The sequence below is a fragment of the Brassica napus genome, chromosome A1 (assembly GCF_020379485.1).
Source record: "Brassica napus cultivar Da-Ae chromosome A1, Da-Ae, whole genome shotgun sequence".
Classification (NCBI taxonomy): Eukaryota; Viridiplantae; Streptophyta; class Magnoliopsida; order Brassicales; family Brassicaceae; genus Brassica; species Brassica napus.
The window spans coordinates 7,741,887-7,768,995 of NC_063434.1; the positions used below are offsets into that span (position 1 = coordinate 7,741,887).

General features: G+C 34.9%; 5 protein-coding genes and 1 non-coding gene across 6 annotated transcripts; 4 read left to right on the top strand and 2 right to left on the bottom strand.

Moving 5' to 3' along the window:
• The first annotated feature begins 8 nt into the window (after window positions 1-8).
• Window positions 9-81, top strand: TRNAA-CGC. Its single transcript has one exon. It is a non-coding gene; the product is annotated as a tRNA-Ala (tRNA).
• Window positions 82-3,991: 3,910 nt separating this feature from the next.
• LOC106416177 (UDP-glucose 4-epimerase 2) lies at window positions 3,992-6,771 on the top strand. Its single transcript, XM_013857016.3, has 9 exons — window positions 3,992-4,314; window positions 4,746-4,795; window positions 4,905-5,040; window positions 5,172-5,273; window positions 5,363-5,590; window positions 5,729-5,807; window positions 5,896-5,978; window positions 6,067-6,158; window positions 6,382-6,771. The coding sequence occupies exons 1-9, from the start codon at window positions 4,132-4,134 to the stop codon at window positions 6,473-6,475; spliced, it is 1,047 nt and encodes a 348-aa protein (XP_013712470.2). The 5' UTR covers window positions 3,992-4,131; the 3' UTR covers window positions 6,476-6,771.
• An 8-nt stretch (window positions 6,772-6,779) lies between these two features.
• LOC106416178 lies at window positions 6,780-7,804 on the bottom strand. Its single transcript, XM_013857017.3, has one exon. It carries the CDS (start codon window positions 7,601-7,603, stop codon window positions 6,887-6,889), a length of 717 nt encoding a protein of 238 aa, XP_013712471.2. The 5' UTR covers window positions 7,604-7,804; the 3' UTR covers window positions 6,780-6,886.
• A 1,784-nt stretch (window positions 7,805-9,588) lies between these two features.
• Window positions 9,589-14,089, bottom strand: LOC106361379 (ATP-dependent 6-phosphofructokinase 5, chloroplastic-like). The gene is made up of 11 exons (XM_048741350.1): window positions 13,593-14,089; window positions 13,319-13,392; window positions 13,130-13,241; window positions 12,941-13,036; window positions 12,749-12,850; window positions 12,592-12,666; window positions 12,357-12,497; window positions 12,141-12,257; window positions 11,950-12,054; window positions 11,795-11,875; window positions 9,589-9,918 (listed from the first exon to the last, which is right to left on the bottom strand). Exons 1-11 carry the CDS (start codon window positions 13,860-13,862, stop codon window positions 9,667-9,669), a joined length of 1,425 nt encoding a protein of 474 aa, XP_048597307.1. The 5' UTR covers window positions 13,863-14,089; the 3' UTR covers window positions 9,589-9,666.
• Window positions 14,090-17,501: 3,412 nt separating this feature from the next.
• Window positions 17,502-22,291, top strand: LOC106415196 (probable inactive ATP-dependent zinc metalloprotease FTSHI 1, chloroplastic). Its single transcript, XM_013855834.3, has 13 exons — window positions 17,502-18,233; window positions 18,307-18,394; window positions 18,514-18,948; window positions 19,040-19,093; window positions 19,188-19,253; window positions 19,631-19,726; window positions 20,174-20,302; window positions 20,389-20,441; window positions 20,553-20,748; window positions 20,877-20,991; window positions 21,106-21,464; window positions 21,526-21,638; window positions 21,714-22,291. The coding sequence occupies exons 1-13, from the start codon at window positions 17,587-17,589 to the stop codon at window positions 22,159-22,161; spliced, it is 2,799 nt and encodes a 932-aa protein (XP_013711288.2). The 5' UTR covers window positions 17,502-17,586; the 3' UTR covers window positions 22,162-22,291.
• Window positions 22,292-22,461: 170 nt separating this feature from the next.
• On the top strand, window positions 22,462-24,791 carry LOC106415197 (SUN domain-containing protein 5-like). Its single transcript, XM_013855835.3, has 4 exons — window positions 22,462-22,695; window positions 22,943-24,093; window positions 24,162-24,247; window positions 24,328-24,791. The coding sequence occupies exons 1-4, from the start codon at window positions 22,479-22,481 to the stop codon at window positions 24,563-24,565; spliced, it is 1,692 nt and encodes a 563-aa protein (XP_013711289.2). The 5' UTR covers window positions 22,462-22,478; the 3' UTR covers window positions 24,566-24,791.
• Window positions 24,792-27,109: the final 2,318 nt, after the last annotated feature.

Here is a 27,109-nt window from a genome sequence, read left to right on the forward strand (position 1 = left end):
ATCAATCCGGGGGTGTAGCTCATATGGTAGAGCGCTCGCTTCGCATGCGAGAGGCACGGGGTTCGATTCCCCGCACCTCCAGGTATAATGCCTTTGTATATTCCGCTCACTGTTTTGGACTTTTAGTTGTCCTCAGTTAATTCTTTTGTCGACTTGTCCTCAGTTAATTCAGGCGAAAGAAATGGCTAACTTATCTCTCTTCCTACTTTTCTTTATTTCGAAGATGTTAAACAAAAAAGGGAAAATTGCCAAAAGAGAATAAAAAAACCAGGTTGTTGTCCCTTTGGTATAAAACTAGTTTTGTCCATTTTTTCTTCTTTTTATCCTTTGTATTTCTGAAAATTAATGAAATAAATAATTTTGAGAATCAAAAAAATTATTAAAAATATAAACAATTAATAAAACATCCATATACACAAGCTGGTAATTTTGTTTTGTTCAAAAACTTGGTAAATAAGATTTTTAAGATACGTTCTACTAAAAGTAGAATGCGTCTTCAACATAAAATAGTATAGTAGAAAACAATTTCTAAAATAAACACGTTCATCTACTTCTTTTAGAACGTCCATTTTACTATTTACTAAATTTCTAAAAAAGAGGAATGTGCATTCTACTAATCGTAAAGGTATCCACTTTCCTTCCGAATGCATCTTCTACGTTTATAAAGTATTCTAAATTTTAGGGAATGTGTTTTCTACAATGTACTCTTACGTCTACTCAAAGTAGAAAATGTATTCAAAATTTTTATCATTCTTCTAAACTTTTAGAAGTCGCCTTCTACGGATAAGAATACCTGATTTTTTGCGAAAATTAATGAAATTTCAGTTAAGAAAATATTATAAAAATCTCCTAAAAATATTCTAACTTCCTAAAACGTGTTATGGTCGATTTTACTTGAAAAAATTAAAGAAAAAATGATTCTCCCTTCTCTTCTTCATCAATCTATGGTTTTCCCATAGTTTTTCTTTTGATTCTTCTCACAAACTCTTGTTCTCTATGATGCATATCTATACCGTTTTTTTTTTTCGATTGCCTTTCAATTTTTTTTTCATTTTTTCCATTAACTTCTTTTTTAAATTCAAATTAACTTTTAAATTGTGTTTAATTAGATTAAATATAGGGATAGTTTTGGGATTATGAGAAAAATTATACTATTGAGATAACTTCATGTTGGTTTTATACCAAGGGGACAACAACCTTGTTTTTTTGTTCTCTTTTAGCAATTTTCCCAACAAAATATGAAAATAATAAACTAACATGTGAAGTAAATATTGCCTATTCCAAAAACTAAACCAGAAAATATATTTACGTTTGCCATCTTTTTTCTCTTCCCACTTTTCTTTATATCAAAGATGTTAAGAAAACCATAAATAATTAGAAAAATATTTAGATATTCCCAAAATTTAACCAAACCTAGAGCTGTTCAATATGGTAAAACTGAACCGTACCGAACCGAACCGAACAGAAATAGACAATATGGTTTGGTTTTGGTATATACCATATAAACCGAATGGATATAATTTTATAAAAACCGTAGGATTTGGATATGGTTTGGTATATAACCGATTAAACCGAATAAACCGAACAAAACCGATTAAAAATAGAAATATGTAAATATGTATCTATTTTATAACAATACATGAAAATCTATTTGTTACATAAGTTAAATTTGTGTTAATAACTATTACCATAATTTTATAGTAATAAAAAGCATTAATTTGTAAAGCACTTGAACTATAACTAAATAACAATACATCGCAATTCAGACATTTTATTTTCTAAGTCTTTTTTTGATCTTTTTGATTTATTTTAGTCTTCACTAAATTAATATGAAGATTATAAATTTGATGGACAATAGTTAATTGAAAATTTTCAATTGAAAAAGCATGACTTTAATGAACACTAAATATGGAAGAGTGGAATAATTTTTCTTTCATGTTTCTGTTTTGTTTCATATTTTTATTTTCAAAATTTCAAGCTTTGATTTTAGTTATAGATTTGATTATTTTATTTGATGATAGAAGCATATTTACTTTTTTGTTCATTTATTTGAACATGTAATATTTTTTTAATAAATGACTCTCTTGACAATATGACTAAAATTCATATAATATAATCTCAAACAAAATAAAACCGAATAAACCGAAAATCGACTGTATATAAACCGAACCGAACCGAAGTAAATATGGATTCAGAATGGTAGTTATATTTTACTAACCGAAATACCGAAAACCGAAAAAAACCGAACTGAAATCGAACCGATATCCGGATTGAGCACCCCTAACCAAACCAAATATTTACGTTTATTTATTAAACAAAATGTTAATTAGACATTAAATATTCTGGTCTAGGGCCCTAAGTACCATCGAGAATACTTATCTTTTGAATCTGTCTTCACGATCATTTAATGGTGTCCAAAAACTCCAAACTGTTCTTTTGTTTTCAGTTTGACCTAATCCACTTTATTTTCAGATTTGGCTCAATATTTGTAAGCGCCATTACGCTATCTCCCTTGTCGTTTGTATATCGATCGTTTCATACGGCGGCCCACAAATTATATTACATATATATCGTTTTCATATTGTACACGTTGGTCATTCGTATTTGATGTTTGGGACAGCTTCAAAACCACATAATACCAAATAAACCTCCTGATCATTGAATATGAGATTGGTAGAGTTTATCTTATGGGTCGCCTACTGGGTCACTCCTTTTGTTCTTGACTTTTATCCTTATCTAGTTTTGTTTTTCAAAGTTGTTTCATTTGGAACGTCACTTGATTCGACAAGCTGAGTTACAGAAGCGAGACACACAAATTAAAACTTCTCTACAATGGTCATTGTTGGTAGCTTGATTTATATAGTTTTCTTAAAAAATCAAACCAAGACTTATCCATAAAATGCTAATTCAAAGTCAGTAACGATATCGATCACGTCCACGTTATACCATAAAATTCTGACTCAGTTAGCCGATACTATATTCTAGTTAATTTACTTTCATGGTAAAAAGTAAGTGTTTTCAACCTAAAAATTACATACTCATCTATCTCTACCTATTTGTTGGTTTACTTGGAATATTCACGAGAAATGTATGAAAACCATAACTGAAAAGGTGTTAAAAGAAAATATAATACGTTTCGTGGATGACTCTCAAGTCACGAAAAGCCCTTGGTGGAGTTGATGTCAACGGTGCCACCCATATGTATGATATGATAACAATAAGATTTGCATTTGCTTAAATAATCCATTGTGCCTTACTTATCGTAAAAATGCATCCGCTAATATGTTTTCATTTTATGGGTTTAAAATGTATTTTCTTAATCTTTAAAGAGGCAGTATGCCTTCCATTAGTATGTTCTTTTCGAAACTGAAACCGTATTTGTTTGTTTTGTAGCGTACATAGTTATGAAGAGAATAAAAGTTGATTCACATAGCATTAAAGTAGAGATTTAATTTAACTTTAATTATACATAAAGTACAAAAATCCTTGAATGCTTAACATATAGAACTCAAATCTCGTGACCCCGACATTTATGGAAAATAAGTTCGACTTTGGAGAAATTTGAAAATAACCAATTAACAAAATTGGAAAATGAATTCAAAACATAAAAATACCACGGATTTATCATCTTTTTTTTTTGGGAAAAAGTATATTCTGATGATCTAAAGAAATATTTGCTGTGAAAGAAAAATCTAGCCTCAGGGTAATATAATGAAATCTAAAACATCCTCCTCGTTACATCCAAATCGGTTATATACTTATATACATTAATGTTACATTTCTTACCAAAATAAAATAAATACATTTCCACTAACAAAACCGTCAAAAGGCAATAAAGTCAAATCAAACCAATCCGGTATATTCGCACCCATACCAAACTCCGCCACGTGTCACACTTTTTCTTTTTTGCTCTGCCTCGCTCGCTCTCTCTGTTTCTCTCTAGAAACGTAGAATCTGGCAAGTAAATATACAGTCAAAAATATTAAATATATCCATCCATCCATCACACCGCTCCTATAAAACACAAACCCAACCTCTGCTCGATCCCCATAAACACACAACCGCTCTCACGAATTATAAAAATTATTACATAACTCCTCTGAATTTTAATTTAATCTTCTTTTTAAAACGATGGTGAAGAACGTTCTGGTCACAGGCGGCGCTGGCTACATCGGTACCCACACGGTGCTTCAACTTCTCAACGGTGGATACTCCGTCGTAGTCGTCGACAATCACGACAATTCATCCGTGATTGCTCTCCAACGCGTCAAAAAACTCGCCGGCGATAACGGAAACCGCCTCTCCTTCCACCAGGTTCCGTTTCTTTTCTCTCTCGGCGAAATTAAAACGGAGAGATTACTGTATGTATCTATGAACTGTTGATAGATTACATTAAACGACGGACGATTAGATTATCGTGAGGAACATAACAGGTCACCGTGTGTGGATTCCAGGGTTATGGTTAATTTTTGTGAACCATGTGGCTAGTTTATGTGTGTAACACACATAATCTTTAATTTAAAAAGAATTCAGAATAAAGCATCAACGCCATGTGAAAGAGTGTATTATTATAATATTATTATCATCATCCCAAAGTGTTGTAATATTTATACATGTTGATCTGTCTTGTTGAATTGGGATGTTCTTCAAGACGGCGAATCAGAACTTTTTTTTTTTTTAATACATGTTGCTTTATTTAATTTGCGTCTGCCATTTCTGATTTTTTTTTTTTTTGTTGCCTGCAGGTGGATCTCAGAGACAGGCCTGCGCTTGAGAAGATTTTCTCTGAAACTAAGTATGATTGAAAAGCTTAAACTTTTTTTTTTCTAACTCTTTAAGATTACAAATGGTTAGAATTGTTCATATAATTGGTTTTGATGTAACGTGGGATTATTATTGAACAGGTTTGATGCAGTGATACACTTTGCTGGACTTAAAGCAGTAGGTGAGAGTGTGGAGAAGCCTTTGCTCTATTATAATAATAACCTTTTTGGCACTGTTATCCTTTTGGAGGTTATGTCTCAATACGGCTGCAAAAATGTAAATTCATTCTTTCCTCTCCACCAATTGCCACCACATGGATTGAATCATTTATTTATTCGTATATTCTTTTCTTCTTTTGTCTTTCTTTGAGATTTAATGATTAGCTTTTTACTACTCTGTTTTTCCAGCTTGTGTTTTCGTCATCAGCTACTGTCTATGGCTGGCCTAAAGAGGTTCCTTGCACCGAGGAGTCCCCAATTTCTGCAACCAACCCTTATGGCCGTACCAAGGTAGCCTGAGTTTTTTAACAGAGCCCAACATGTGATAGTGATAGTGATGATGACTCAATCTGACTGAAGTTTTTTGTTTGTTATGTTAGCTTTTTATCGAGGAAATTTGCCGGGATGTACATCGTTCTGACCCTGAATGGAAGATCATATTGCTTAGATACTTTAACCCTGTTGGTGCACATCCTAGTGGTTACATTGGTGAAGATCCTCTTGGGGTTCCAAACAACCTCATGCCTTATGTTCAACAAGTTGCAGTTGGCCGCAGACCACACCTCACCGTCTTTGGAACTGACTATAACACAAAGGATGGTACAGGGGTATGTTATGTGTCTTATTAATGTCTCTCGTAGACAAGAATCTTTATTACACTACAATCTCGTACTGCGTTGGATTGTGGAAAATGGGAGATAAATTAGTGATGTGTATACTAACAAATGTCTTTATTTTTGTTTCAGGTGAGAGATTACATTCATGTGATTGATTTAGCAGATGGACATATAGCCGCTTTGCGCAAGCTGGATGATCTCAAAATCAGTAAGTTTTATCTTTAAATTCTTGTCTGTTTCTCCTCTTCATTATGATTTGCGATGGAATCCAATCTCAAATGTTGGAAAATGGTCAGGCTGTGAGGTATACAATCTTGGAACGGGTAATGGAACATCGGTCCTAGAAATGGTTGCTGCCTTTGAGAAGGCATCCGGAAAGGTAAACAAACATTGATCTGGTTTGTTTAGTTAGTAGAAAAATGCCTTAGCGACTATCATCATTTTTTTTTTAAATTGTTTCTGATTAGAAAATCCCTTTGGTGTTGGCTGGACGACGTCCTGGAGACGCTGAGATTGTTTACGCCTCAACAGAGAAAGCAGAACGCGAGCTAAACTGGAAGTAAGTTAAAACTTTGTTTTGTGTTTTGCCAATAGTTAAGACTAGAGGAGGAGAACTGGCAATCTAGTTAGTAATTAGCTTTTTATGAATATTAAACATTACAATAAAAGCTTCAATCTCTCTCAGTTACATATATATTGAAATGGGTTTTAGATTTAAGAGTACACACACCGAACATTTCAAATCTAATGATCTATTGTTTGGTATTGGGTTATGAATGCAGGGCTAAGTATGGGATCGAAGACATGTGTAGGGATCTATGGAACTGGGCCAGCAATAATCCTTACGGCTACGCCTCCTCCAATGGCTCCTCTTAATTCTCTTTTCCTTTTCTTCTCTCTTTGCATTAGTTATTCATTTTTATAAACAAATGAGAAACAGCTGATCAGAATCCACAGTTTACATGGGATTACTACTAATTTATCATAGCAGTTCTTGATATTTAAATCGTCATTTCTACTCTTAATATATAGTGTTGCTCGTTTTGTTCTGTTCTTAAAATTGATTAATGTAATCCTTTCATTCCCTGTAAGTCAATCTCCTTACCGTTGTTACTTGTAATACAATGTCCTAAAGTTACAAATATTTTGTAATTATATTTGCAATTTTCTAACTTGAGGATTCAGGAAAGAACCCAAGCTGGGTTTTTAGTTTTTACTACAGTTTACATTTGTGTTTTGAAAAGAAACACTTGTACATTTTTGTTTAATTGCTACAAAAGTCTGGTATCAACAACGGACGGCTACGATCGACCCATCGACAGTAGAAATCGCGATCCTGCAGTTACATTTCGCCGCGATTCGATGCGTGAACAGACCCAAAACTCTAACCCGACCCGACATCTCCAGCTTCGACTCTATTTCCACAGTTGACCCGGCCCGACTCTCCTCCCCCACCACCAACCCGGATCCAGGCCTCTGAAAATCCGCGGCGGAGACTCGAGAAGCAGAGGAAGACGCGAGAGGAAACGAATCCACGGAGAAACTAGCGTCCATCCTCTTCGTCTGACCCGGTTCGATCTCACCAGCGGGTATGAAAATGAAACCGATCCGGTTCCCGTAGTAGAAGAGCTCGATTCTGTTGTTGTAGTGAGAGAACGCCGCGCGGTTTGGGTTTCTCACGGAGGAGAGCTGGGAGTAGCTGAAGCTGACGGAGCTGTTGGCGACGGAGAACGACGGGACTTTGACGTTTGTGACGGAGATCTCGGGATCTCTTGGTCTGAAGACGGTTAGGTAAACTGTAACAGCGGCTATGATAGCAAAGACGATGAATACGGCGGCGACGGCGCATGAAGCGAGGTTTGTTCCACCGCCAGCCGACGAAGGCTTCACCATCTCAGATGAGATGTTTGGTAGGTAGCAAACTGTTCTCCGGTTGAGATAAGTGTCTTTTAACTTTAAAAAGCGCAAGCGGCGTGTAAAGTAAAAGGATACTTGTTTGGCCATAGGGATAAGGACATTCAGGTTTTCGGTTCGGATCGGTTCGGTTTATTCGATTTTTGGATTCTTCGGGTGGATGTTTAGGAACCGTTTAGAAATTGGATATTTTTCGAATTAGTTCGTTCGGATAATATCGGGTTCAGGTCTGTTTCTATTTTTTTTAAAAAATCTAAAGTGAATCTGTATCATAAATAAATCGGGTTTGGTTCGGGTTTAAAGCTTAAAGCACCAAAAAATCCCAAAAATCTTAATTAAAACCCGGAAAAATCAAAAATATTCGAGTATTTGAATAGTTCGATTTTTGGATATTTTTTATTTATAAATTATATCTTATATATACTAAAATTTAAAATAATTATTTTTTTTAATTTTGAATATCTGATCGGGTTCCAGTTCAGCTTTGATTTCGTGTTTAGAAATACTAGATCTTTTCTCCGCGCTACGCGTGGATAATATATTTAAATTTGTTACATTTATAATTTTTATTTGTATGTGAATTTTTGTATATTAAATTATATATAATTAATTTTTAAATTTAATTTTTATATATTTTTAGTTTGAGGTAAGTATTTCTATTATATGTAACACAATTAACTAATAAAATATAAAGAATCAAGTCCGAAATTTTAGAGTTATGTAAACAAAATATAAGAACATAAATTATCTTAGTTTAAAAGATCGGAATCTCATCTCGAATAAATTCACGAAAAGAAAAAATACTCCAATAACCTACTTAAAATATAAAATCTCCTTTTAAAAAAAAGCGTACTTAATAATATTTTTTTACGTGTAATAGTTGAAAACTGACAATTGAATATCGATTTAAAATATTATTTTAATAAATCTAATGGTAAAATATTAATTGTAATAAAAAAATTTGAATTTTGTAATATTACATGAATTAGAAGTTTTTAAAATCTATTTTAAATGTTAATAAATAAACTTTAATTAAAATAAATAATACAAACTATTTTCAATGTAATAAAAAATTCAAAATATAATTTTATTGTCAATTAAAATAACATTAACTTTAATTATTTGTTTTCTTATTATTATTAGACAAATATTATCTCTTCTTTAAAAAAAAAACTCTATGAAAACGTTAATGGCTTCATTTTTTTTACTATTCATTTTATTTGGCTATGAAAGTAAGTAATTGGATATGATAGTAAAAACTTTTTATAGTTATTTCATTTCTTTTATACATAATATTTAAGCTATTAAGAACGATAAATATTTTTATATTTAGTTCACCCATGATCTAAATCTTTAGATTGAGAAACCTTTACACGGCTTTATAAATTCTGATATTGGTGCAATGATTTTTTAATCAAAGGTTTGAAATATGTTAAATAGACGATTTGAAAAAAAAATATTTTTTCTTTGAGTGGTTTGATTAGTTTTGAAAATTGATTCAAACAATATGTGTTCGCAGATCTTTTTTTTAAATAGGAGATTATGGAATTAACTATATCATTTATAATATGATAAAATACTGTTAACTTTCTTTTTTTCAACACAATAATGTTATCTAATCAAATTTGAAAGAAACTGGATCGCTCTAAGAACATTATTGTTTCCTATGGAGGGAGAGGAATAACATGTTACACTCATGTGCTGCTAAACCTCATGAAACTACCTTTGCTCACATTGACATGCTTACCTGAAACATCCTTTTTAATTTACTTATTCTTGTGATCTTATCTATGCAAATACAAATAAAACTAAAAGGGATACTTACCACACTTGTTTGACAAAATCAACGTACTTTTCCGCGCGGTAGAACGATCAATAACTGGGGCGACCTTTGAACATGGCACTAAAAGGGATACTTACCACACTTGTTTGACGAAGCTGGGGCGACCTTCTCGTTTTCTAATCAGGCGGTGAAAACTGCAGTGGCTGTGACTTGGGAGAGCACAAACACTTTTACTTCTGACTCAAAACGGCGGGGAGGGATTAGATAGTTTCCGAGAGATGCTCAACGAATGTTGAGTGATGACGACAACACATGTGGTTTTCGTTAATAATATACACATCCCTAATTACAATTTCTTCAGACTGATAGCCTAAAACCACAAAGCCAGTAACCAAAATCTGGGAGTTTCAGTACTGGTAATGTGCAAAAGAAGAATTATATACCAACTTATGGCAACAGCCTGGCTAAACTGTTCAAAAGTTTCAGTATGCTTTCCGGTCAAGAGACTGAGCTCAGTTTCATTCGAGCTTAAGACGTCGACTGAATCCAATAGCTCATTAGGGATTGGCGTATCCATTCCTCCCACGTCAAGGATGGCCGGAACAACTGCTCTCTTCACATCCTGCAACACATCCACCACCAACTTAAGCTACTTAGAAAATTCTACTCAACCCAATGTTCCATTGGCAATCTCATCATGATGATTCAAATAATATATGATCAATCTACATTCTAGTTCCAAATGCTATGTCTTATCCACGACACCATTTCTCTATCTAAACAAAAAGATGCATCCTTGAATAAAATCAAGATTAGAATCAAATAAATTTTAAAACTTGATACGAACTTTAGCAACCTGAATGCTGATTGAGTCTGGAATCTCTATTTGAAGTAGCACAAATCAAGATTAGAATCAAAGATGCATTCTACTAACTAATCCTATTATTAAAATTTGTGTTATAGCTGTTATATTTTGTTATTTATGTGGTTAGATTGCGAATAGAATTGATATGGGTGATAATGATTTATGTTTTAAGCTATGGATTAGGTGGATGGTTTTATTGGATGAGGGATTGTATGTGGTATATTTATTTTGGTTGTCTATTTCTCTATCCATAGATCTCTATTCTTGAGACTTGTTTCTGAGAGCAACTCCAGCGTTTATTCAGGTGTTTCACCAAGACCGAACCAAGGCGACTATTCTCTCATCTTCGAGAGAGTTAGTTTCGTTGAACCTATCTCATCAGAGCATGATTTTCCTATTGTTCTGGCGTATCAAGTTGTTAGGTGATGTGCTGAATATTTTAATTAGTAAGTTGGATTTTTTCTTTTGGACATGTTTTAAAAAAAAAATTATTTGTCAGGATGTTTTTGTCGTGTTATGAAAGATTGTCAATTTTGAACTTTTATGTGAAAATATTATGTATGTTTTTTGTATTTGTTTGTTTGATGTTTTTAATTATTTTTTGTTTGATGTTGTTAATTATGGAGTCATTTGGGATGATTTTAAGAAAAATGATTTTTTTCTCTTTCATTTTCTTGGGGTTACATTATTAGTACTACGAATGCAAGAGTGTTCTTTTAAAAAAAATATTCATGCATTTAATACAAATAATTGTTAATTTGATCCAAAAAATAATTTCAGAGGGTTCATGATCAAACCATCACTTTAAAAATTAACAAAATCTCTAAACTTGGAAAAATAAAAAGATTAAAATTAAACTTACGGCTCTAAGACGGTGAATATATATGGAACTAAGTTCCTAAAGGTAGAATAAAGCTCCAGTAATTTTTAATCAGACTACTGTTTAATTGTTGCAACATATAGTTCAAGTGATTGCTAAGTTTATAATACGTTATACCAAATTAAATTTAAAATATTATATTTAAGAATTGTGTATATATTTTTTGTTTTTACATGTCACTTTTGATATTTTCAAATCCTATTATGAAACAAAAAAGGTTAGGAGCAATATAATTAATTGTTTTTTTTTCAATATTTATGTACTGTAAGTAAAACTGGACAAATGTTTGATGACAGGTCCAACAATTTGCAAGTCATTTGTTTTTGTTTGAAGGCTTATTTATAATTTGATTGAGTTAAAACATTTTATTTATGTTGCACTTCTTATATCTTTAAATTACGCAACTAATAATTAACGATTTATCTTCGTGTCTTAATCAGTTAACCAATATTTTGAAAATATATAAAATAATATAGTAAGTGTTTATAGTTTACTCACTTTTGAGATTTTGAAAAAAAAACAAAAAAAAATGATTTTTGGCTAAAATACAAAAACCTTAACAGTTTGAATTCGGTCTATTGTTGTTATTCTCTATAATCAAATCACATGGGGTTTAGGTTTAGACCAACGTTTTTAAAATAGAATCACACAACACGAAACGTCTTCGTATGCCTTTTAAAAAACACAAGATATAACTATAACTCTTTATAAGATATATCAATCAAACTTTTAGCTTATAAGTAACTAACTAACCTCTTGTCGAATGTGGACACCGAAATCACCAAGTATCGTGTTTCCAGATGCATCTTTTGCATTAGTTTTCTCGAGGAGATTCTGCAACAAACCGGCCGATATGTAAACTAAAACATATCTTAAAGTGGAGATAAAAAGATCTTTATAGCCTTTACCTGTCCAGCTCCTTCTGCTACACAGATCACAGCGGAGCCTTTTGTTTCGATGAGGTACTTCATGTGCTTCAGTACACCATTAGGTCCATGAATATTGAAAGGAACCTTTTGAGTGAAGAAGAAGAACAAAAGCTCAGCAAACATGTTTTTGAAAAAATGAAAAATTATAGCAAAAATAAATAAAAAAGTACCTCAGGAATCAAACAGATGTCGACTTGTCCGCTGGCTAAAGAGGCTTGCATGGCAATGAAACCACTGTTACGACCCATCAGTTTTACTATGCCGATGCCATGATAAGCACTATGTGCCTAGGCACACACAAGAAAAGTCCACATAGCAATAGTTAAGTAATTAAGGTAAAGAGACATAGTAGAGAATATAAATACATAGAAGGCTAAATAAGTTACCTCAATGTAGGCAGAGTTTATAGCTCGTTGTGCTTCTTCAACAGCAGTATCAAACCCAAATGTCTTATCCATGTGCAATATATCATTGTCAATGGTTTTGGGCACACCAACTACAGCTACCTTCATCTTTCTTTTGCGGCACTATAAGAATTAAAAACCAAGAGATTAGAATACTATTAACTCCACTACGAAGGGGAGAAAAGCAAAACTACAACATGTCGTTTCAAGTAAGAACCTCATTGTGTATAGCGTTGGCGCCAGCATGAGTTCCATTTCCACCAAGCACAAAAAGCATGTTGATTCCTCTCTCCTAAGTAAATTCAAAAATTTCAGAATTCAAACTCATTGATCTCAGAAAGGTTTCTTAAGGACTTGGAAACCAAGTGATATACCTCCATGCTGTCAACAATCTCGCTCACACTGGGACCTCCACGTGAAACTCCAAGCAAGCTTCCTCCAGATAGATGAATGTTCTGTACCACTTTCCTTGATAACTGAAGAAGGTTGAAAGAGCAAAACATTAAACAGAAGAAAATGGGAGACAACATATTCCAACTTCAAAAAGAGGTAAATCAAACTTATACCGGCATTTCAGTTAGATCTTTATCAGAGAAGCCTTTGTAACCAAAAGAAATCCCAACAATGTTCTTAACACCATAAATCTCAAGAGTGATTACAATCTGCAAAAATGTATCCAAACACTTTAACACACTATCTCTCTCTCTCTCTATATATATAATGCCAAAAGTTTTCAGACAATAATTAAAACTCACATGTCTAATGACATCATTGAGACCAGGACAAAGCCCACCACAAGTGATGATGGCAGCCTTCACTTGTTCCGGTCTGAAGTATATCTTCTCCCTCGGCCCAGCACGGTGAATCCTAATCATCCCCAACAAAAATAACAAATTATAAAAAACCAAACTCTAATATTAAAACTCAAAATCAAAAAGAGTTACCTTTGCTCAACCCAAAAACAGTCGGAATCAATACACTCAGCTCCAGCAGAAGTTGGTGAAGAGTAACTAATAACCTTGAGAAGAACCCTATCATTGTTATTAATCATGGTAGTTTTCATAAAAAGGAAAGAACTTTGATCCACAAATCTCATTTTTACCAAATGGGTTTTACAATTAGTGATACAAAAGTGGAAACACTCACAAAAGTCCCAATCTTTACTTATAATTTAAAAGAAAAAACAAAAAAAAGATGAGGAAGAGAAAGATGCTATACCTCACGGATCAAAGCGAGTCGCTTAGTCTCCTCTTCGACACGACCAAGCTGAGCTTGAACCCTTTCCCTAATCTCCATCTTATTCTTCTCGATCTCCTCTTCTTTCGCCCTGATAGCAGACAAAGTCGTCCTCGACATCTCCTCGTCTTCATTCGACATTTGGCTGCTGAAACTCATGCTTCCCGACAGCTGAGCTCCTAGCTGTCGGCTGTGCTTCGCCGGAGGAGCCAACGTCGGCTGTGACGTCTCTATTGCCTGCATCTCCTTCATCTTCACTCGAAACCCCTTTAGCTCTCTCTCGCTCTCTCTCTCTCTCTCTGGTTATTTCTAGGTGTTTATGTGGCAGAGAAAAATAAGATATTGAGAGCTTTTCTTTTTAGAACCCAGAAACAGTTTTGTGATATGAACGAAATTGGGATAATATTGATACTAAAACCCTAAATTAGATCGAATCGCATATCCAATTTAGTTATGAAAACAATTAAGAAGTAAGAGAGAGGGAAAAAAGAGGAAGCACCTTCAATTTTCCAGGGAAAAAGAAGAATCCAATATACTGACATGGAAGCAATCAAACAAAGCAGGAGGTTAGAATACTATGATTAATTTTCGCAGTTAAGGAGAGAGGTGGAGACGATAATGAAGCAAGTCAAACGTTTATGTTATTAGAGGTTCAATTTATGGCTTAGATACACTGGGGAAGAAACGTAGAAAACTGGCGAAGGTGAGAAATAGGAAAAGACGATGTTTATGAGTTTTGCTCAGTTTATTTTGGACTGGGCTTTTGCGTCAAATTTTACATCTTATGGATCAAGGAAACAAAACAGCCCATCCCTCGCGTGACGTGGAGAAAAAAAACATCCTATTGGCTAATTATAATTGAGGATGTAGAAGCATGAGAGGAGCCCTTATTCCCTTTTTAGTATTGTATTGATAACTAAGGTCGGATCCGCCCTACGGGCGGGTAAGCAAATGAACGAAACAATATAAACATATTTTAAATTTTAATAAAAATTTAGTTTATTTTAATATAATTTTCACTATTTTTACTATAAATTTTACTATTTCTTTTATTTTTGAAATTATGCATTTGTAACTATATTTAAAGTATTCACTAAAATATAAATATTTTACTTTGTTCACTATATTTGCTTTTCTTGAATTTAATGGATTTTGAATACATTTCTTCTCAAATTATATAATTTAAAAAATCGAAAATGAAAAGCCAATTTTTTTCTTTTTTTTTAGAAAATAGTCAAGTAGCAAAAAAAATTGATATTAGTTGTTATTGTTTAATATTTACATATATATGTTAGGTTATATATTTATGTATTATTATATTTTAGAAATATATTCATGTTTTTTTATTTGTGTTTCTTCAAACTCACATGAACAAAAAATTTAAAATAATGAAATATATTCATGTTTTTTTATTTGTGTTTCTTCAATTCTTTTTATTTTTTTAACTACCAAAGTTTAGGCTAAACCAAAAAGATAACAAACAACCATAACTATATGATGTATTGTTAGCTATAAAGATTATTTATGGAGTATTTGATGTATTGTTAATATATATGGTTCAAAACTCAAATGTTAAAAATGCAAATTTTATTATAAATTTTAAAAATTTACACTGATGTATGTAAGTTTATCTATTATATAAAAGAACTGTATAATATTTTAGTATCAAATTTTTAGGTACTACCCAACACACATACGTACATATAATTGGTACACAAAAAAAAGATTGGTATTGTGTGGGTACATAGTAATCAATATTGTTTCATGTCTGAAAGTTCCATCCTTGACTTCTTCTCCATCTGAATATCTGATACATACTAAATAGTTGTCTTCTCAACAGCATCTTGAGATTTTCAACATGCTCAATCAAATATTTTCCACGAACTTGTCTTCGCCAGGAAGAATTTATTCTACATTACACCAATAAAGAGCATCATCTTGTTGACTTCTTGATCCTCCAGTAACACAACAAAGCTCAGCAGGTAGATCTTGCTGTTAGTACTAAGCTCCATGAACTTGTCTGTAATATTCTGAAATCCCTGAGTCTTTTGAGATCTACTTCATTAACACGAAGCGACTCAAACAATGAAAAATCTCAGCTGCCAAATAGACATAACACGAATGAGATCTGATGAGAGAATCAACAAACTTACAGTTTTAAAATATGTATTGTGGAAGTACAAAAGCAGGAAAAAAGAAAAAGAAAGACATCAGCTCCATAAACATTTGAGAAAATCTCTTTTTTTTTAAAGCAGAGAGATTTACTCATGCTACAAACTTCAACTTCTTAGTCATTGGCTTCCATCCTAAGCAGCACAAAACTGAACATATATGAAAAAGTTTCTAATATACCATAAGTATGATGCGTAGTAACTAAGAAAAGAAAATCAGCCACTGACCTCTTAACTACCATCCTAAGCATCGTTGTCATTGTTAACCTCTGAAAATATAACTGAACGGCCTCATCTTCGCTCCGACCTTCCTCCTTTAAATCACAACAAATCAATGACTGGTCAGCGACTCAAATAACAGCCAATATATAAACTGACACTCCACTGGCACTTGTTTTACCAGGTAATTGTTGTAGTTTTTCATGTTCTTCAACCTTGCACTTTTCAGTTTTAGCAACATAAGGTGCCTTCTGAATTAGTGTGAAATGCAAGTATTACAGTTAGTTTAAGAACATGTCAACTGAGATACCAAAACAATTATGAGTATGTGCTGAGAGGAAGTATAGCATTGTCTCCAGTAAATATTCTAACCAGGAAACATTCTAACCTGGTTTTGGATTAAAATTCAACGTCAGTGTGCCTTTAAGATCAAGAGGCTAAGTTACAAAAGAACCTGCAAGGTGAGAAGGAGCCACTCACATCAAGCATCCAAGCAGCAGTATATTTGTTCCTTAGGATGCTCTATCTTGAAAGTCTCACGTAACATTACCTTGGGATCACAAAAAAATCTAGCGTTAAGGTATAAAATTTAATGAAAAACAATTACTGAAAAAAGTCTACTCTTCTAACCTTCAGTAAATTTAGAGTAGGCATATGAAAAAAATTTGGACAGCCAAAAAGTTTAATCCTTGTAAACTACTGATCACATTAGGGAGCTCATAAGTCACCTTGATTGCAGAGCTTGATTTGGCTGTCTCAACCTCCTTCTCATAATCCAACGCCACATAGGGAATCTTCTCCTTGATGTCCTCTGTAACAAATTTTAAAACATCTCAGAATCGAACATCTATTAACGCAGTAACATAAAGAAATTCACCAGAATTTTAAAGCAAACAATCATATAACATCTAAGAACCAAAAACATAAAGAAACGATACGCACCGGTGAGATTACAGCATATTTATACACGTCTTAGCAGACGAACGGCGCAGGAGAGAGCTTCATAGTGGGATGGCGATTGAAGACGACTTAAGACCATTAACTCTCGGAGAACCGTTACAGATTCTGGATGCATCTGCGCTGATTGAAGGTGAGCGAAAAACACAAAGGAGAGCGTAAGACTGATTAGGGTTTCAGTAGAAGTTTGTGGTCATCGGGCCGCATACGAACGCAACATGAGCCCAACGCTAAGCCCGTAACAATTGAATCACGATTTAATGAAACGGTGCGTTTCTGACGTGTCGCAACAGGAGCCTGTGAATTGATGACGTGGCATCCTTGTTGGCACACCCAGGAGAAATTAAAAGTGTCTTTTATATATAAAGATAACCCGCATAATAACCATTCGGGTTTTTATAATTTTCAGTCCCGTTTTGGTTTCAGTTTTTTCGATTCGGTTCCAGATTGGTTTTCGAGTTTCGGACAATATGCTGAGGGCTAGGGATAACGTTAGATTCACGTAAAATTTTAATGTAAAGAGAAAAGTGACATGGCGCAGTCGGGTCAATTTAGCCCGGAAGATTAAACCCGTTTTGGAGTCGGACCGGATAAAACATAACGAAGGCGAGATGTTGCAGTAGTGTGGAATGGCCTCTGTAAGCACAGTCTTCTCTCTCGGCTTTCGTTCCCCAGAAAACCCCAAGAAATCGATCTGCAGACACTCGACCGCATCGAAAACTCGATGGAGAGCTCCAATCTTGCGTCGCTCGTTTACGATCCTCTGCGAATTGAAACCCGGGCCATCTCCGAGCAATCCAGCAGGCGATGATTTCGTGACTAGGGTTTTGAAGGAGAACCCTAGCCAGGTGGAGCCTCGTTACCGAGTTAACGGCAAGCTGTACAATCCCAAGGAGAGAGAAGGTCTAAGCAAAGGCGGCGAGGCGAGGAGGGGTGCGTTTGAGTTCATCAAAAGGAAGACTGAGAAAGAGAAGAGCGAAGATGTGAATGAGTCTGTTTATTTGAGTGATATCCTGAGGGAGTACAAGGGGAAGCTCTATGTCCCCGAGCAAGTTTTTGGGCAAGAGTTATCGGAGGAAGAGGAGTTTGAGAAGAGTGTGAAGGAGTTGCCTAAGATGAGTTTGGAAGATTTTAGAAAAGCTATGGAGAATGATAAGGTTAAGCTGCTTACGTCCAAGGAAGAAGCTTCTGGTGTTAGTTACAGCGGCGGATATAGAGATTTTATTGTTGATCTTAAAGAGATTCCTGGTGTCAAGAGCTTACAGAGAACCAAATGGTGAATTAAGATTTTATTTTTTTGATGGATCTAGAGTATTGCTTTTGTTTCTTATTGATATACTTCTTGATAGGTCAATGAGGCTTGGAGTTGGAGAAGCTCAAGCTCTTCTGAAAGAGTACAGTGGTCCTCAGTACGAAGTAGAAAGTAACACGATGACGGTGATCACTCTATAATCTAATGGAATTAAGATTATCCTTGTATGTAAAAGTTGAGTAACGTATGTATTGTTATTGACTTAGTTTTTTTTTTTTTGCTGGTATTGAATGTTTATTTGCAGTCTTGGGTTGGAAAAGTGACGGACTTCCCAAACCCAGTGGCGTCTTCTATTTCGAGTAGAGTGATGGTTGAGTTGGGAATGGTGACGGCAGTTATTGCGGCATCTGCAGCCGTCGTTGGAGGGTTCTTAGCATCGGCTGTGTTTGCAGTCACTAGTTTTGCCTTTGTTACTACGGTTTATGTCGTTTGGCCTATAGTAAAGCCATTCCTCAAACTGTTTATAGGCGTCTTCGTCGGTGCTATTGAAAGATCATGGGAGTACATTGCCGATGTACTCGCCGATGGGGGGATCTTCTCAAGGATTTCTGATTTCTACACATTTGGTGGTATGTCGTCAAGCGTTGAGATGCTCAAACCGATCCTACTTGTTGTCATGACTATGGTTCTTCTTGTTCGTTTCACACTGTCACGGAGACCAAAGAACTTTAGAAAATGGGTATAATATGTGTAATCTCATAATTCATGCTTTAACATGTTTTAAGTTATATTACTTTTGCTCTCAATCAGTGGAAACTTTTCCTTTGCAGGATTTATGGCAAGGCATTGCTTTTTCTCAGTCTAAAGCAGAAGCTCGTGTTGACGTAAGTTTATGAGCATCGCTCCTACATGCACATTTCTTCAGTTCTAATACCTTTTTGGTTGAGTTTTTGATGACAACGAGTCATTATTTTTCAGGGTTCAACCGGCGTTAAATTCGGTGATGTTGCAGGGATTGATGAAGCAGTTGACGAACTTCAAGAGGTAACTCCTGACCAAATTACTAGTTTAGTACTTTTAAATTCACATAACAGAATATTTGATGTTATCATATGCACTTGTATTATATGCACTTGCTAATTGTGGTTAGTTTCCGTTCCTTTGTTTTACTTGCGTCAGTTCTTCTCTGTGTATGGATATCTTCCTTTGTTAGCATTAAGTTAGATTTTCCTTTCATATTTGGGTTTAGAGTGCTTATGAATCCCTTACCATTACTATTAGGGTTCTACTGACTGCTATACACCATAAGTACAAAGTTTCATGGCATTATTTTCTGCAATATCTTGTTAGCTCGAGAGAAACCAGGAACTAAAGATTACTAACCCCTTATTGTCATTATGGCTGTTACATTTTCTTGATAGCTTGTAAAGTACTTGAAGAATCCGGACCTGTTTGATAAAATGGGAATAAAACCTCCTCATGGAGTTCTTCTGGAGGGTCCCCCGGGTTGTGGAAAGGTATGTGAAACCATATATGTTAATGCCCATATAAAAATATTTATTATTGTAAATTTTGGATGGTATTTTTCTAGCTACAAGCATGATACTTTAGAATACTAAGAGATACTATAGAGATATTCGCAATCCAACCAGCAGCTGTAACTCTTGAGATCCATTTCTGCTGAGGTTGATGGTTGGATTGCAGAGTATGATGAGTGTTTGGCAATTTCATAATTTGGCGCTAATGCTAGAACGATCATAATCATTACTGCTGCCCAACTTAAACCCAATTTTTTTCTAAATACGTTTTGAGTGTTTAATGTTTTTATCAAGTTATTATTTACTGGTTTCCTATTCTCTGTTATGCAATTGTCAGTCAATTAAACTCTTACTGTAGTTGAGTAGCTTTTTACAATCCAACCGCTAGTTATATATAGCTTAACCGAACATGATTTGCTTTCGTAGACACTTGTTGCGAAAGCCATTGCAGGAGAAGCTGGTGTGCCGTTTTACCAAATGGCAGGATCCGAATTCGTTGAAGTTCTTGTTGGGGTTGGTTCAGCTCGTATCAGAGATCTGTTCAAAAGAGCGAAGGTGATTTGAAAGATATATATATATATATAAGCATTTCTTTGCAGAGATCTTCAGTAGTATTTGATGGTATCCATGTCCTCGTGCAGGTAAACAAGCCGTCAGTTATTTTCATAGATGAAATCGATGCCTTAGCAACTCGGTATACACATTTACCCCTTTTTATCTAAAATATAGTTACTGCCCCTAACGTATTTTTTCAAACTCGAGACAAAGTTTAACTGGTATCTGTTAAAATGTTGGTATTCGCTAGACGTCAAGGAATTTTCAAGGAAAACTCAGACCAGTCGTACAATGCAGCCACTCAAGAAAGAGAAACAACATTGAATCAGCTGCTCATCGAGCTTGATGGTTTTGACACCGGCAAAGGTGTGATTTTCTTGGGTGCCACCAATCGCAGAGATTTGTTAGATCCTGCTCTTTTACGTCCAGGTCGATTTGATCGAAAGGTTTGTTGATTAAGACAATCTATGCACAAATTCCTCTTTAGCTCGGATTTTTATGCTGAGATCTTACTGGTTCCGAGTTAAGGAGTCACTGAACCACAATGACAAACCTTTTGATTTTATGTTATCAGATCAGAATCCGTCCCCCTAATGCCAAAGGGAGATTGGATATTCTGAAGATTCACGCCAGCAAAGTCAAGATGTCGGACTCTGTTGACTTGTCTTCGTATGCAAGTAACTTACCAGGTATAATATCTACAAATTGATGTTACAAAGATGTTCTGTAACGTGTTTGTTTGAATGAAATACTGTTGGTCTGTATGAAATTCTGATCGGAGTAATGCTTTATATCAAATACAGGATGGTCGGGAGCAAAACTGGCACAGTTGGTTCAAGAAGCTGCTCTTGTCGCAGTCAGGAAAACGCACAGCTCGATTCTCCAATCGGACATGGACGACGCTGTTGACAGACTCACTGTTGGTCCTACACGTATCGGTTTAGAATTGGGACATGAAGGTCAGTGTCGTAGAGCCACAACGGAAGTTGGAGTTGCAATCACTTCACATCTTTTATTGCGGTACGAGGATGCAAAGATTGAGCGGTGCGATCGAATCTCAATCATCCCTCGTGGTCAGACATTGTCTCAAGTTGTGTTTCATCGGCTCGACGATGAATCCTACATGTTTGGTCGTCGTCCACAACTTCTTCATCGTCTTCAGGTATTTATATTTGTTTTTGTTAAACTATTCTTTTTTCCTTACTAAAAAAAATATGTTGTAGGTGTTACTCGGAGCAAGAGCTGCAGAAGAAGTGATCTACGGATCAGATACTTCAAAGGCATCAGTAGATTATCTCTCAGACGCTTCATGGCTAGCTCGTAAAATCTTAACCATGTGAGTCCAGTTTTTGCACATTTTCACATTCCCTTAAGTCTCATCTAAGCTAAGACTTACTATTTTGGGTATCAGATGGAACTTGGAGAACCCAATGGTGATACACGGCGAACCACCACCATGGAGAAAGAGAGCTCAGTTCGTGGGACCACGCCTAGACTTCGAAGGATCTCTCTATGACGACTATGACCTCGTCGAACCGCCCATTAACTTCAACATGGATGATGAAGTTGCAGAGAGAAGCGAAGAACTCATTAGCCAAATGTATAACAAAACCGTTGCTCTCCTCAAGCAGAACCAAACCGCTCTTCTCAAAACCGTGAAGGTTCTACTGAACCAAAAGGAGATAAGTGGAGAAGCAATAGATTTCATACTTGACCATTACCCTCCTGAGACACGGTTAGATTCTCTCTTACAAGAGCAGAATCCTGGAAGTCTTCCGTTTGTCCCTGAGCATCTCCGGCGTGAATCCGACGAGTTTGTTCTCGTTAACCACTCTACCGATGTCAATGCGTCGGTATGATTCCGGTTATGTCAAATCAACTATTCTTTGAGACCGGTTTGTAACTTTTTTGATACTCAATCTCTGAAGTTTCGGACTGTTAGGAATTTACATTTTTAGGAATTATAAAAAATTGAAAATTCCGAAGAAATAGGTTTTCTCGATGGACAAATGTTAGGTTCCTCTTTCAGACCACACACACCAATGCATGTTCTCTCTCATTCTTCTTCCTCGTGCCCTCTTCTCCGTTTCTCCAGATACGAGCCATACAGCAAACAATCTCTACATCTGTGTGTGCACACACGACACGGGTACAGAGCAAATTGCTCTGCTAAGAAATGGCGAGGCGCGGAAGTTGTTCGACGATTTGTCTGAATGAGAAATTTCAAAGGCAAAACAACGGTTTCGGGTTTCGGATTGTCAGATTCTCTCAAAAGGCTGATAAGAAATCTACAAGAGGCAGCTTCTTTGAGCGTTCTATCTCTCTGGTTCTATTACTCTGGTGTTTCCTCTTCCTGGTGTATTGCAAGCTTGGCTATAGCCATAATCATGGAGGTGAATGTTTATCCCTTAATTCCCTAACTCTTATCTCGTCCCTAATACCAAATGTGTTGCTTGTTTCCCCCAAAATGTAGAAGCAAAATAGCCTTTAATCAATTTTAGAAATGTTTAATCCGTGAGCAACATAACACTTTTGTCTCGATGTGTTACCATGTGGTGGTGTCTCTGAACAGTCAGATTTTAGAAACTTATGATCAGTTTTCATTACAATATCTGAAGACATAGCCTATTTCTTTCACAGATAGCTACACTGCTGATGGATCACTCTCCAAGGTCTTAAACTCCACGAGTTCTGTAGATTCTGTCTTCCCTCAGGCAACCGGGAAAGAAAAAAACTATTGTCTCCTGAGAAAGGGCCAGTTACAAGATGTGTATGAGCATGTTCTTTCGAACAACGCTTTGCTTATCTGCAAAATTGTGATACCAGAAGGAAGAGGAAAGCACAAGACCCTTGATCGCGTCAAAGACAAAAGTCTCATAGCAAATGGCCCGGGTGTGCCGTCACAGCTCTCCAATGCAACCCATTACAGGTTAGAACCTGATGGAACTGGTTATAACTACGCTTCTGCTATGAAGGGAGCAAAAGTAGTGGACCAAAACAAGGAAGCCAAAGGAGCTAGCAATGTCCTTGGCAAAGATCATGATAAGTATCTAAGAAACCCGTGTTCTGTCTCAAAGAAGTACGTCGTGATCGAACTCGCGGAGGAGACGCTGGTTGACACGGTGAGAGTTGCAAATTTTGAGCACTACTCTTCGAACCTCAAAGAGTTTAGCTTGTCGGGGAGCCTGAGTTATCCAACGGATACGTGGACTCATGCCGGGAGGTTTGTAGCTGCAAATGCTAAGCAGGTTCAGACGTTCCGTCTCCAGGAACCTAAATGGTTGAGATATCTTAAACTGAGCTTGATTAGTCACTACGGGTCAGAGTTTTACTGTACGTTGAGCGTTGTGGAGGTCTTTGGCATCGATGCTCTTGAGCAGATGGTTGAGGATCTGTTTGTTGGGTCAGAGACTCTTCCTAGTAAACCAGCTCTGCTGGAACTGAATCATGAAGAGAAAGCCGCTGATGAAAGGCAAGACGGGGAAGTGAAAAGCAACGCCACAGATCAGATTGGGAAAGAAACTGACGGTCAGAAGAAGAAAGATGTTGTTGTGAAGACGATTAATATCGTGGGAGACAAGAAATATGAAGTTAGGGAGAAGCACAACGTTTTGAAGCTGTTGATGCAGAAAGTGAAATTGATTGAGATGAATTTATCTGTTGTTGAGGACTCTGTGAAGGGAATGAACGAAAAGGAAGCAGAGGTTAGCTTGGAGATGAAGAGAACCCTTATGCTTGTGGAGAGAAGCAAAGCTGAGATCAAAGAGATCACAGAATGGAAAGAGAAAATGGTAAAACTCTGTTCACTTCCTCTTTTTGTAGGCCTTTGATTCTTAAGTCTTTGATATTATTTGAGCAGGAAAAAGAACTTAGAGACTTGGAGCTATGGAAAACTCTTGTAGTTTCACGTGTAGAATCGTTGGCTAGAGGAAACAATGCGTTGAGGTCAGTACTCTCTTTTGTGTGTGTTACTAAGTAAAGAAACAAAGCTGTTGCGTGACTCAAAACGTTTTTCCTTGAATCAGATTGGATGTAGAGAAGATTGAGAGAGAGCAAGCAAACCTAGAGAGCAAAGAGCTTGGAGTTTTGTTGATTAGTCTCTTTTTGGTGTTCTTAGCAACGATTCGGTTACTCTCAAGGCGACTCTGGGCGTTTCTAGGGCTGTCTTTTACGGATAAAATGGGATCGCTATGGCCAGATAGCGGTTGGGTCATGATACTACTTAGCAGCAGCATCATGATTTTTATAACTTTGCTTTCTTAGTTAGTTTAGAAGTCAGGCTTAGGTTTTTTTTTTAACACTGCCTTGCTACTCAAGTATTGTAGCCCTTAGGATTAGGAATTATTAGGGAAGCTTCATTTATAATAAAATAGAAAATCATCCCCCCAAAAATCGGTGATCAGATTGGATTTACCCCTTTTGTTTTCTGATTTAGGTTTAAACCTTCTTGAATTTCATTTCTGAATCTCCACAACTTTTTTGCGGTGAATGGTTGGATTCACAGGGGGAGAGACGTTTAACAATGTTTAAAACATTTCCAGTGTATAAAAAAGGATCAAAATAACACTTTACTTACAAAAACAAATAAATTAACAGACATCAAACGATTCAAACTTTAATCAGTTCTACAAAACATTATATTAACTAATCACCTAAAACTAATTAACAACACTATAATTAACCAACACAATCACCTAATCAGTCTACATCAAAACTAATTAACTTATATTCTTAAGAAGAATATATAACAACAAGAGGACCAGCACAATCCCTATACCTCGCTACAACATAATTTTGTACGGAAGAATTAATCAACTAAAACTTGAATTGAGTTTTGTATGACACAAATTAATAAAATATGTATTATAAGTACTAATATCATGATTAGGTTTTAATTTATAACAAGAAACATCTAAGGATTTATGTTTGCTTTAATGTATACTATATATATATATGTATTAATTTTCGAATGGCATTTAAGGATTCATGCCTTTATGTCTTCGTTGTTGCATTTTTCAAAAGGAATAAACGACAACGGCTGCCCCGTATGTATCGGATCACTAAATGGAACATGAAAATTTTATTAATGCACCCGTAAGAATGTATGCTTATATTTTTAGTTTTTACTTCAAAAAAATTTAGAATTTAAATTCAAATCTAACCGAGTTTAGATCGGTGACATCTTGATCTGCAGTCAAATGCTCCACCAATGAGCTATAAACCCTGTTTTTCTATTGCAAGTGATCCTTTTGGTTACATAATTAATAAACTCAGTGTAGAATGAGCTTAAACCACCATATATTTGGTGCCAAAACCGTACGTCTTTATTTTTATATAAGAAATTGCGCATTTAGATAGAATAACTATGAAATATATGAGAAAATTTTAATTTATTGTATATACAAATACCTTATGCTTGTATTCATTAATTATAGAGCTTTTATTTTTATTTTATTCTGTATGGCTATTTTTACTTGATTGTAAAACAAAAAAAAAAGGAAAAACTATATTTTTAAAGTTTTGCTTATAGTTAAATCTGCAGCAGCCAAAAGTTTACATACTAATATTGAGGATGAATCATCATTATAAATCGTGTTGATTTTTAGGTGTTTTCTTGTTAATGAAATTTGAAACCTAAATACTAAATAAGACCTAGACAATAGCGTTTTTGTAATAGCCAACAGATCCAGGAAGCTGGGACTCGGAGATTTGCACCTACGAATCTGACGAACTGTAAAGACTACTCAAATATCCTACGGCTAGGAGAATCTCACAGAGTAAGTCAAATAAGTCAACGTCATTTGAGCAAACGTGAGGAACAAAGATCCCACTTATTCCGGAAGTTTTTGTATTCTAGTCCGTCCAATAATTAATTTTAATTATTAGTTTACTAAATATAATAATAATAACAGCAACGACCAATAACATTTCAATGTATATGTTTATTTATTCGACTGCTATAATCAATTTACAATGAGTGGTCCCTCCCATTCCATTTTACAATACATTTTTTTTATAAAATGTTGTTAATTTATCTTTGAATATGCTTTCATAATTTCTTATTTTTGATATTATGTTACATCACCACTAATTTTTTTTAATAACTCTATATAGTACTGGGAAATATAACAAAGAGTTAATGGGAACTCCAAAATGGTTAGATCAATGATATACAAAAGATTACATGCACCATTATATAGATCATACAAGAAATTAGATAGAATCATAACAAGCTATTTTATTTACAATATTCTTAAATTCTCTAGCTAGGAACTTTTGTCTTCTAATCTATTTGTGGCATGTTGGAAAGTTACATATGTTTCAAGGTTTTTGAAAACATTGGATGATAAGGGTCTGATTTGATGACTTGATTTACACCGGCTGTAGAACAAAATCAGTGAAAAGTTGGTAGTTAAAGTAATGTTATTAATAGGTTATTAGCTAGTGTTGACTTGTTTAGATAGTAATATATACCCTATCTAGTTTATTTTTGTTTATCAAAGCCCTCTATATTGAAACTTTGAATCCTGAGAACATAAATCTCTGAATGATGTATCTAAATCATTTTATATAATATATACAGTAAAAAATCTATAAATTAATAATGTTGGAACTATGAAATCTTATTATTTTATGGAGTTATTAATTTACAAAAGTTTCATTTTCATATTTCTCAAATTTTAAAATATTGTTTTAATAAAATAAGAAAATATAGTTTATTTTTTTTATTAATTTATCGAGTATTAATTTATAGAGTTTGTACTATATATATTCTAAACCCTATAAAGTTCTATATTTCAGGCTCAG

Coding starts and splice junctions, on each gene's coding strand:
- LOC106416177 (XM_013857016.3), top strand. CDS start 4,132: ATGGTGAAGAACGTTCTGGTCACAGGCGGCGCTGGCTACATCGGTACC. Junction 4,315..4,745: donor ACCGCCTCTCCTTCCACCAG/GTTCCGTTTCTT, acceptor TGTTGCCTGCAG/GTGGATCTCAGAGACAGGCC. Junction 4,796..4,904: donor AAGATTTTCTCTGAAACTAA/GTATGATTGAAA, acceptor ATTATTGAACAG/GTTTGATGCAGTGATACACT.
- LOC106416178 (XM_013857017.3), bottom strand. CDS start 7,603: ATGGCCAAACAAGTATCCTTTTACTTTACACGCCGCTTGCGCTTTTTA.
- LOC106361379 (XM_048741350.1), bottom strand. CDS start 13,862: ATGAAGGAGATGCAGGCAATAGAGACGTCACAGCCGACGTTGGCTCCT. Junction 13,037..13,129: donor TCAATGATGTCATTAGACAT/GTGAGTTTTAAT, acceptor ACATTTTTGCAG/ATTGTAATCACTCTTGAGAT. Junction 11,876..11,949: donor TAGCAGAAGGAGCTGGACAG/GTAAAGGCTATA, acceptor GGTTTGTTGCAG/AATCTCCTCGAGAAAACTAA.
- LOC106415196 (XM_013855834.3), top strand. CDS start 17,587: ATGGCCTCTGTAAGCACAGTCTTCTCTCTCGGCTTTCGTTCCCCAGAA. Junction 19,094..19,187: donor AAGCAGAAGCTCGTGTTGAC/GTAAGTTTATGA, acceptor ATTATTTTTCAG/GGTTCAACCGGCGTTAAATT. Junction 19,254..19,630: donor CAGTTGACGAACTTCAAGAG/GTAACTCCTGAC, acceptor TTTTCTTGATAG/CTTGTAAAGTACTTGAAGAA.
- LOC106415197 (XM_013855835.3), top strand. CDS start 22,479: ATGGCGAGGCGCGGAAGTTGTTCGACGATTTGTCTGAATGAGAAATTT. Junction 22,696..22,942: donor CTATAGCCATAATCATGGAG/GTGAATGTTTAT, acceptor TTTCTTTCACAG/ATAGCTACACTGCTGATGGA. Junction 24,248..24,327: donor AGAGGAAACAATGCGTTGAG/GTCAGTACTCTC, acceptor TCCTTGAATCAG/ATTGGATGTAGAGAAGATTG.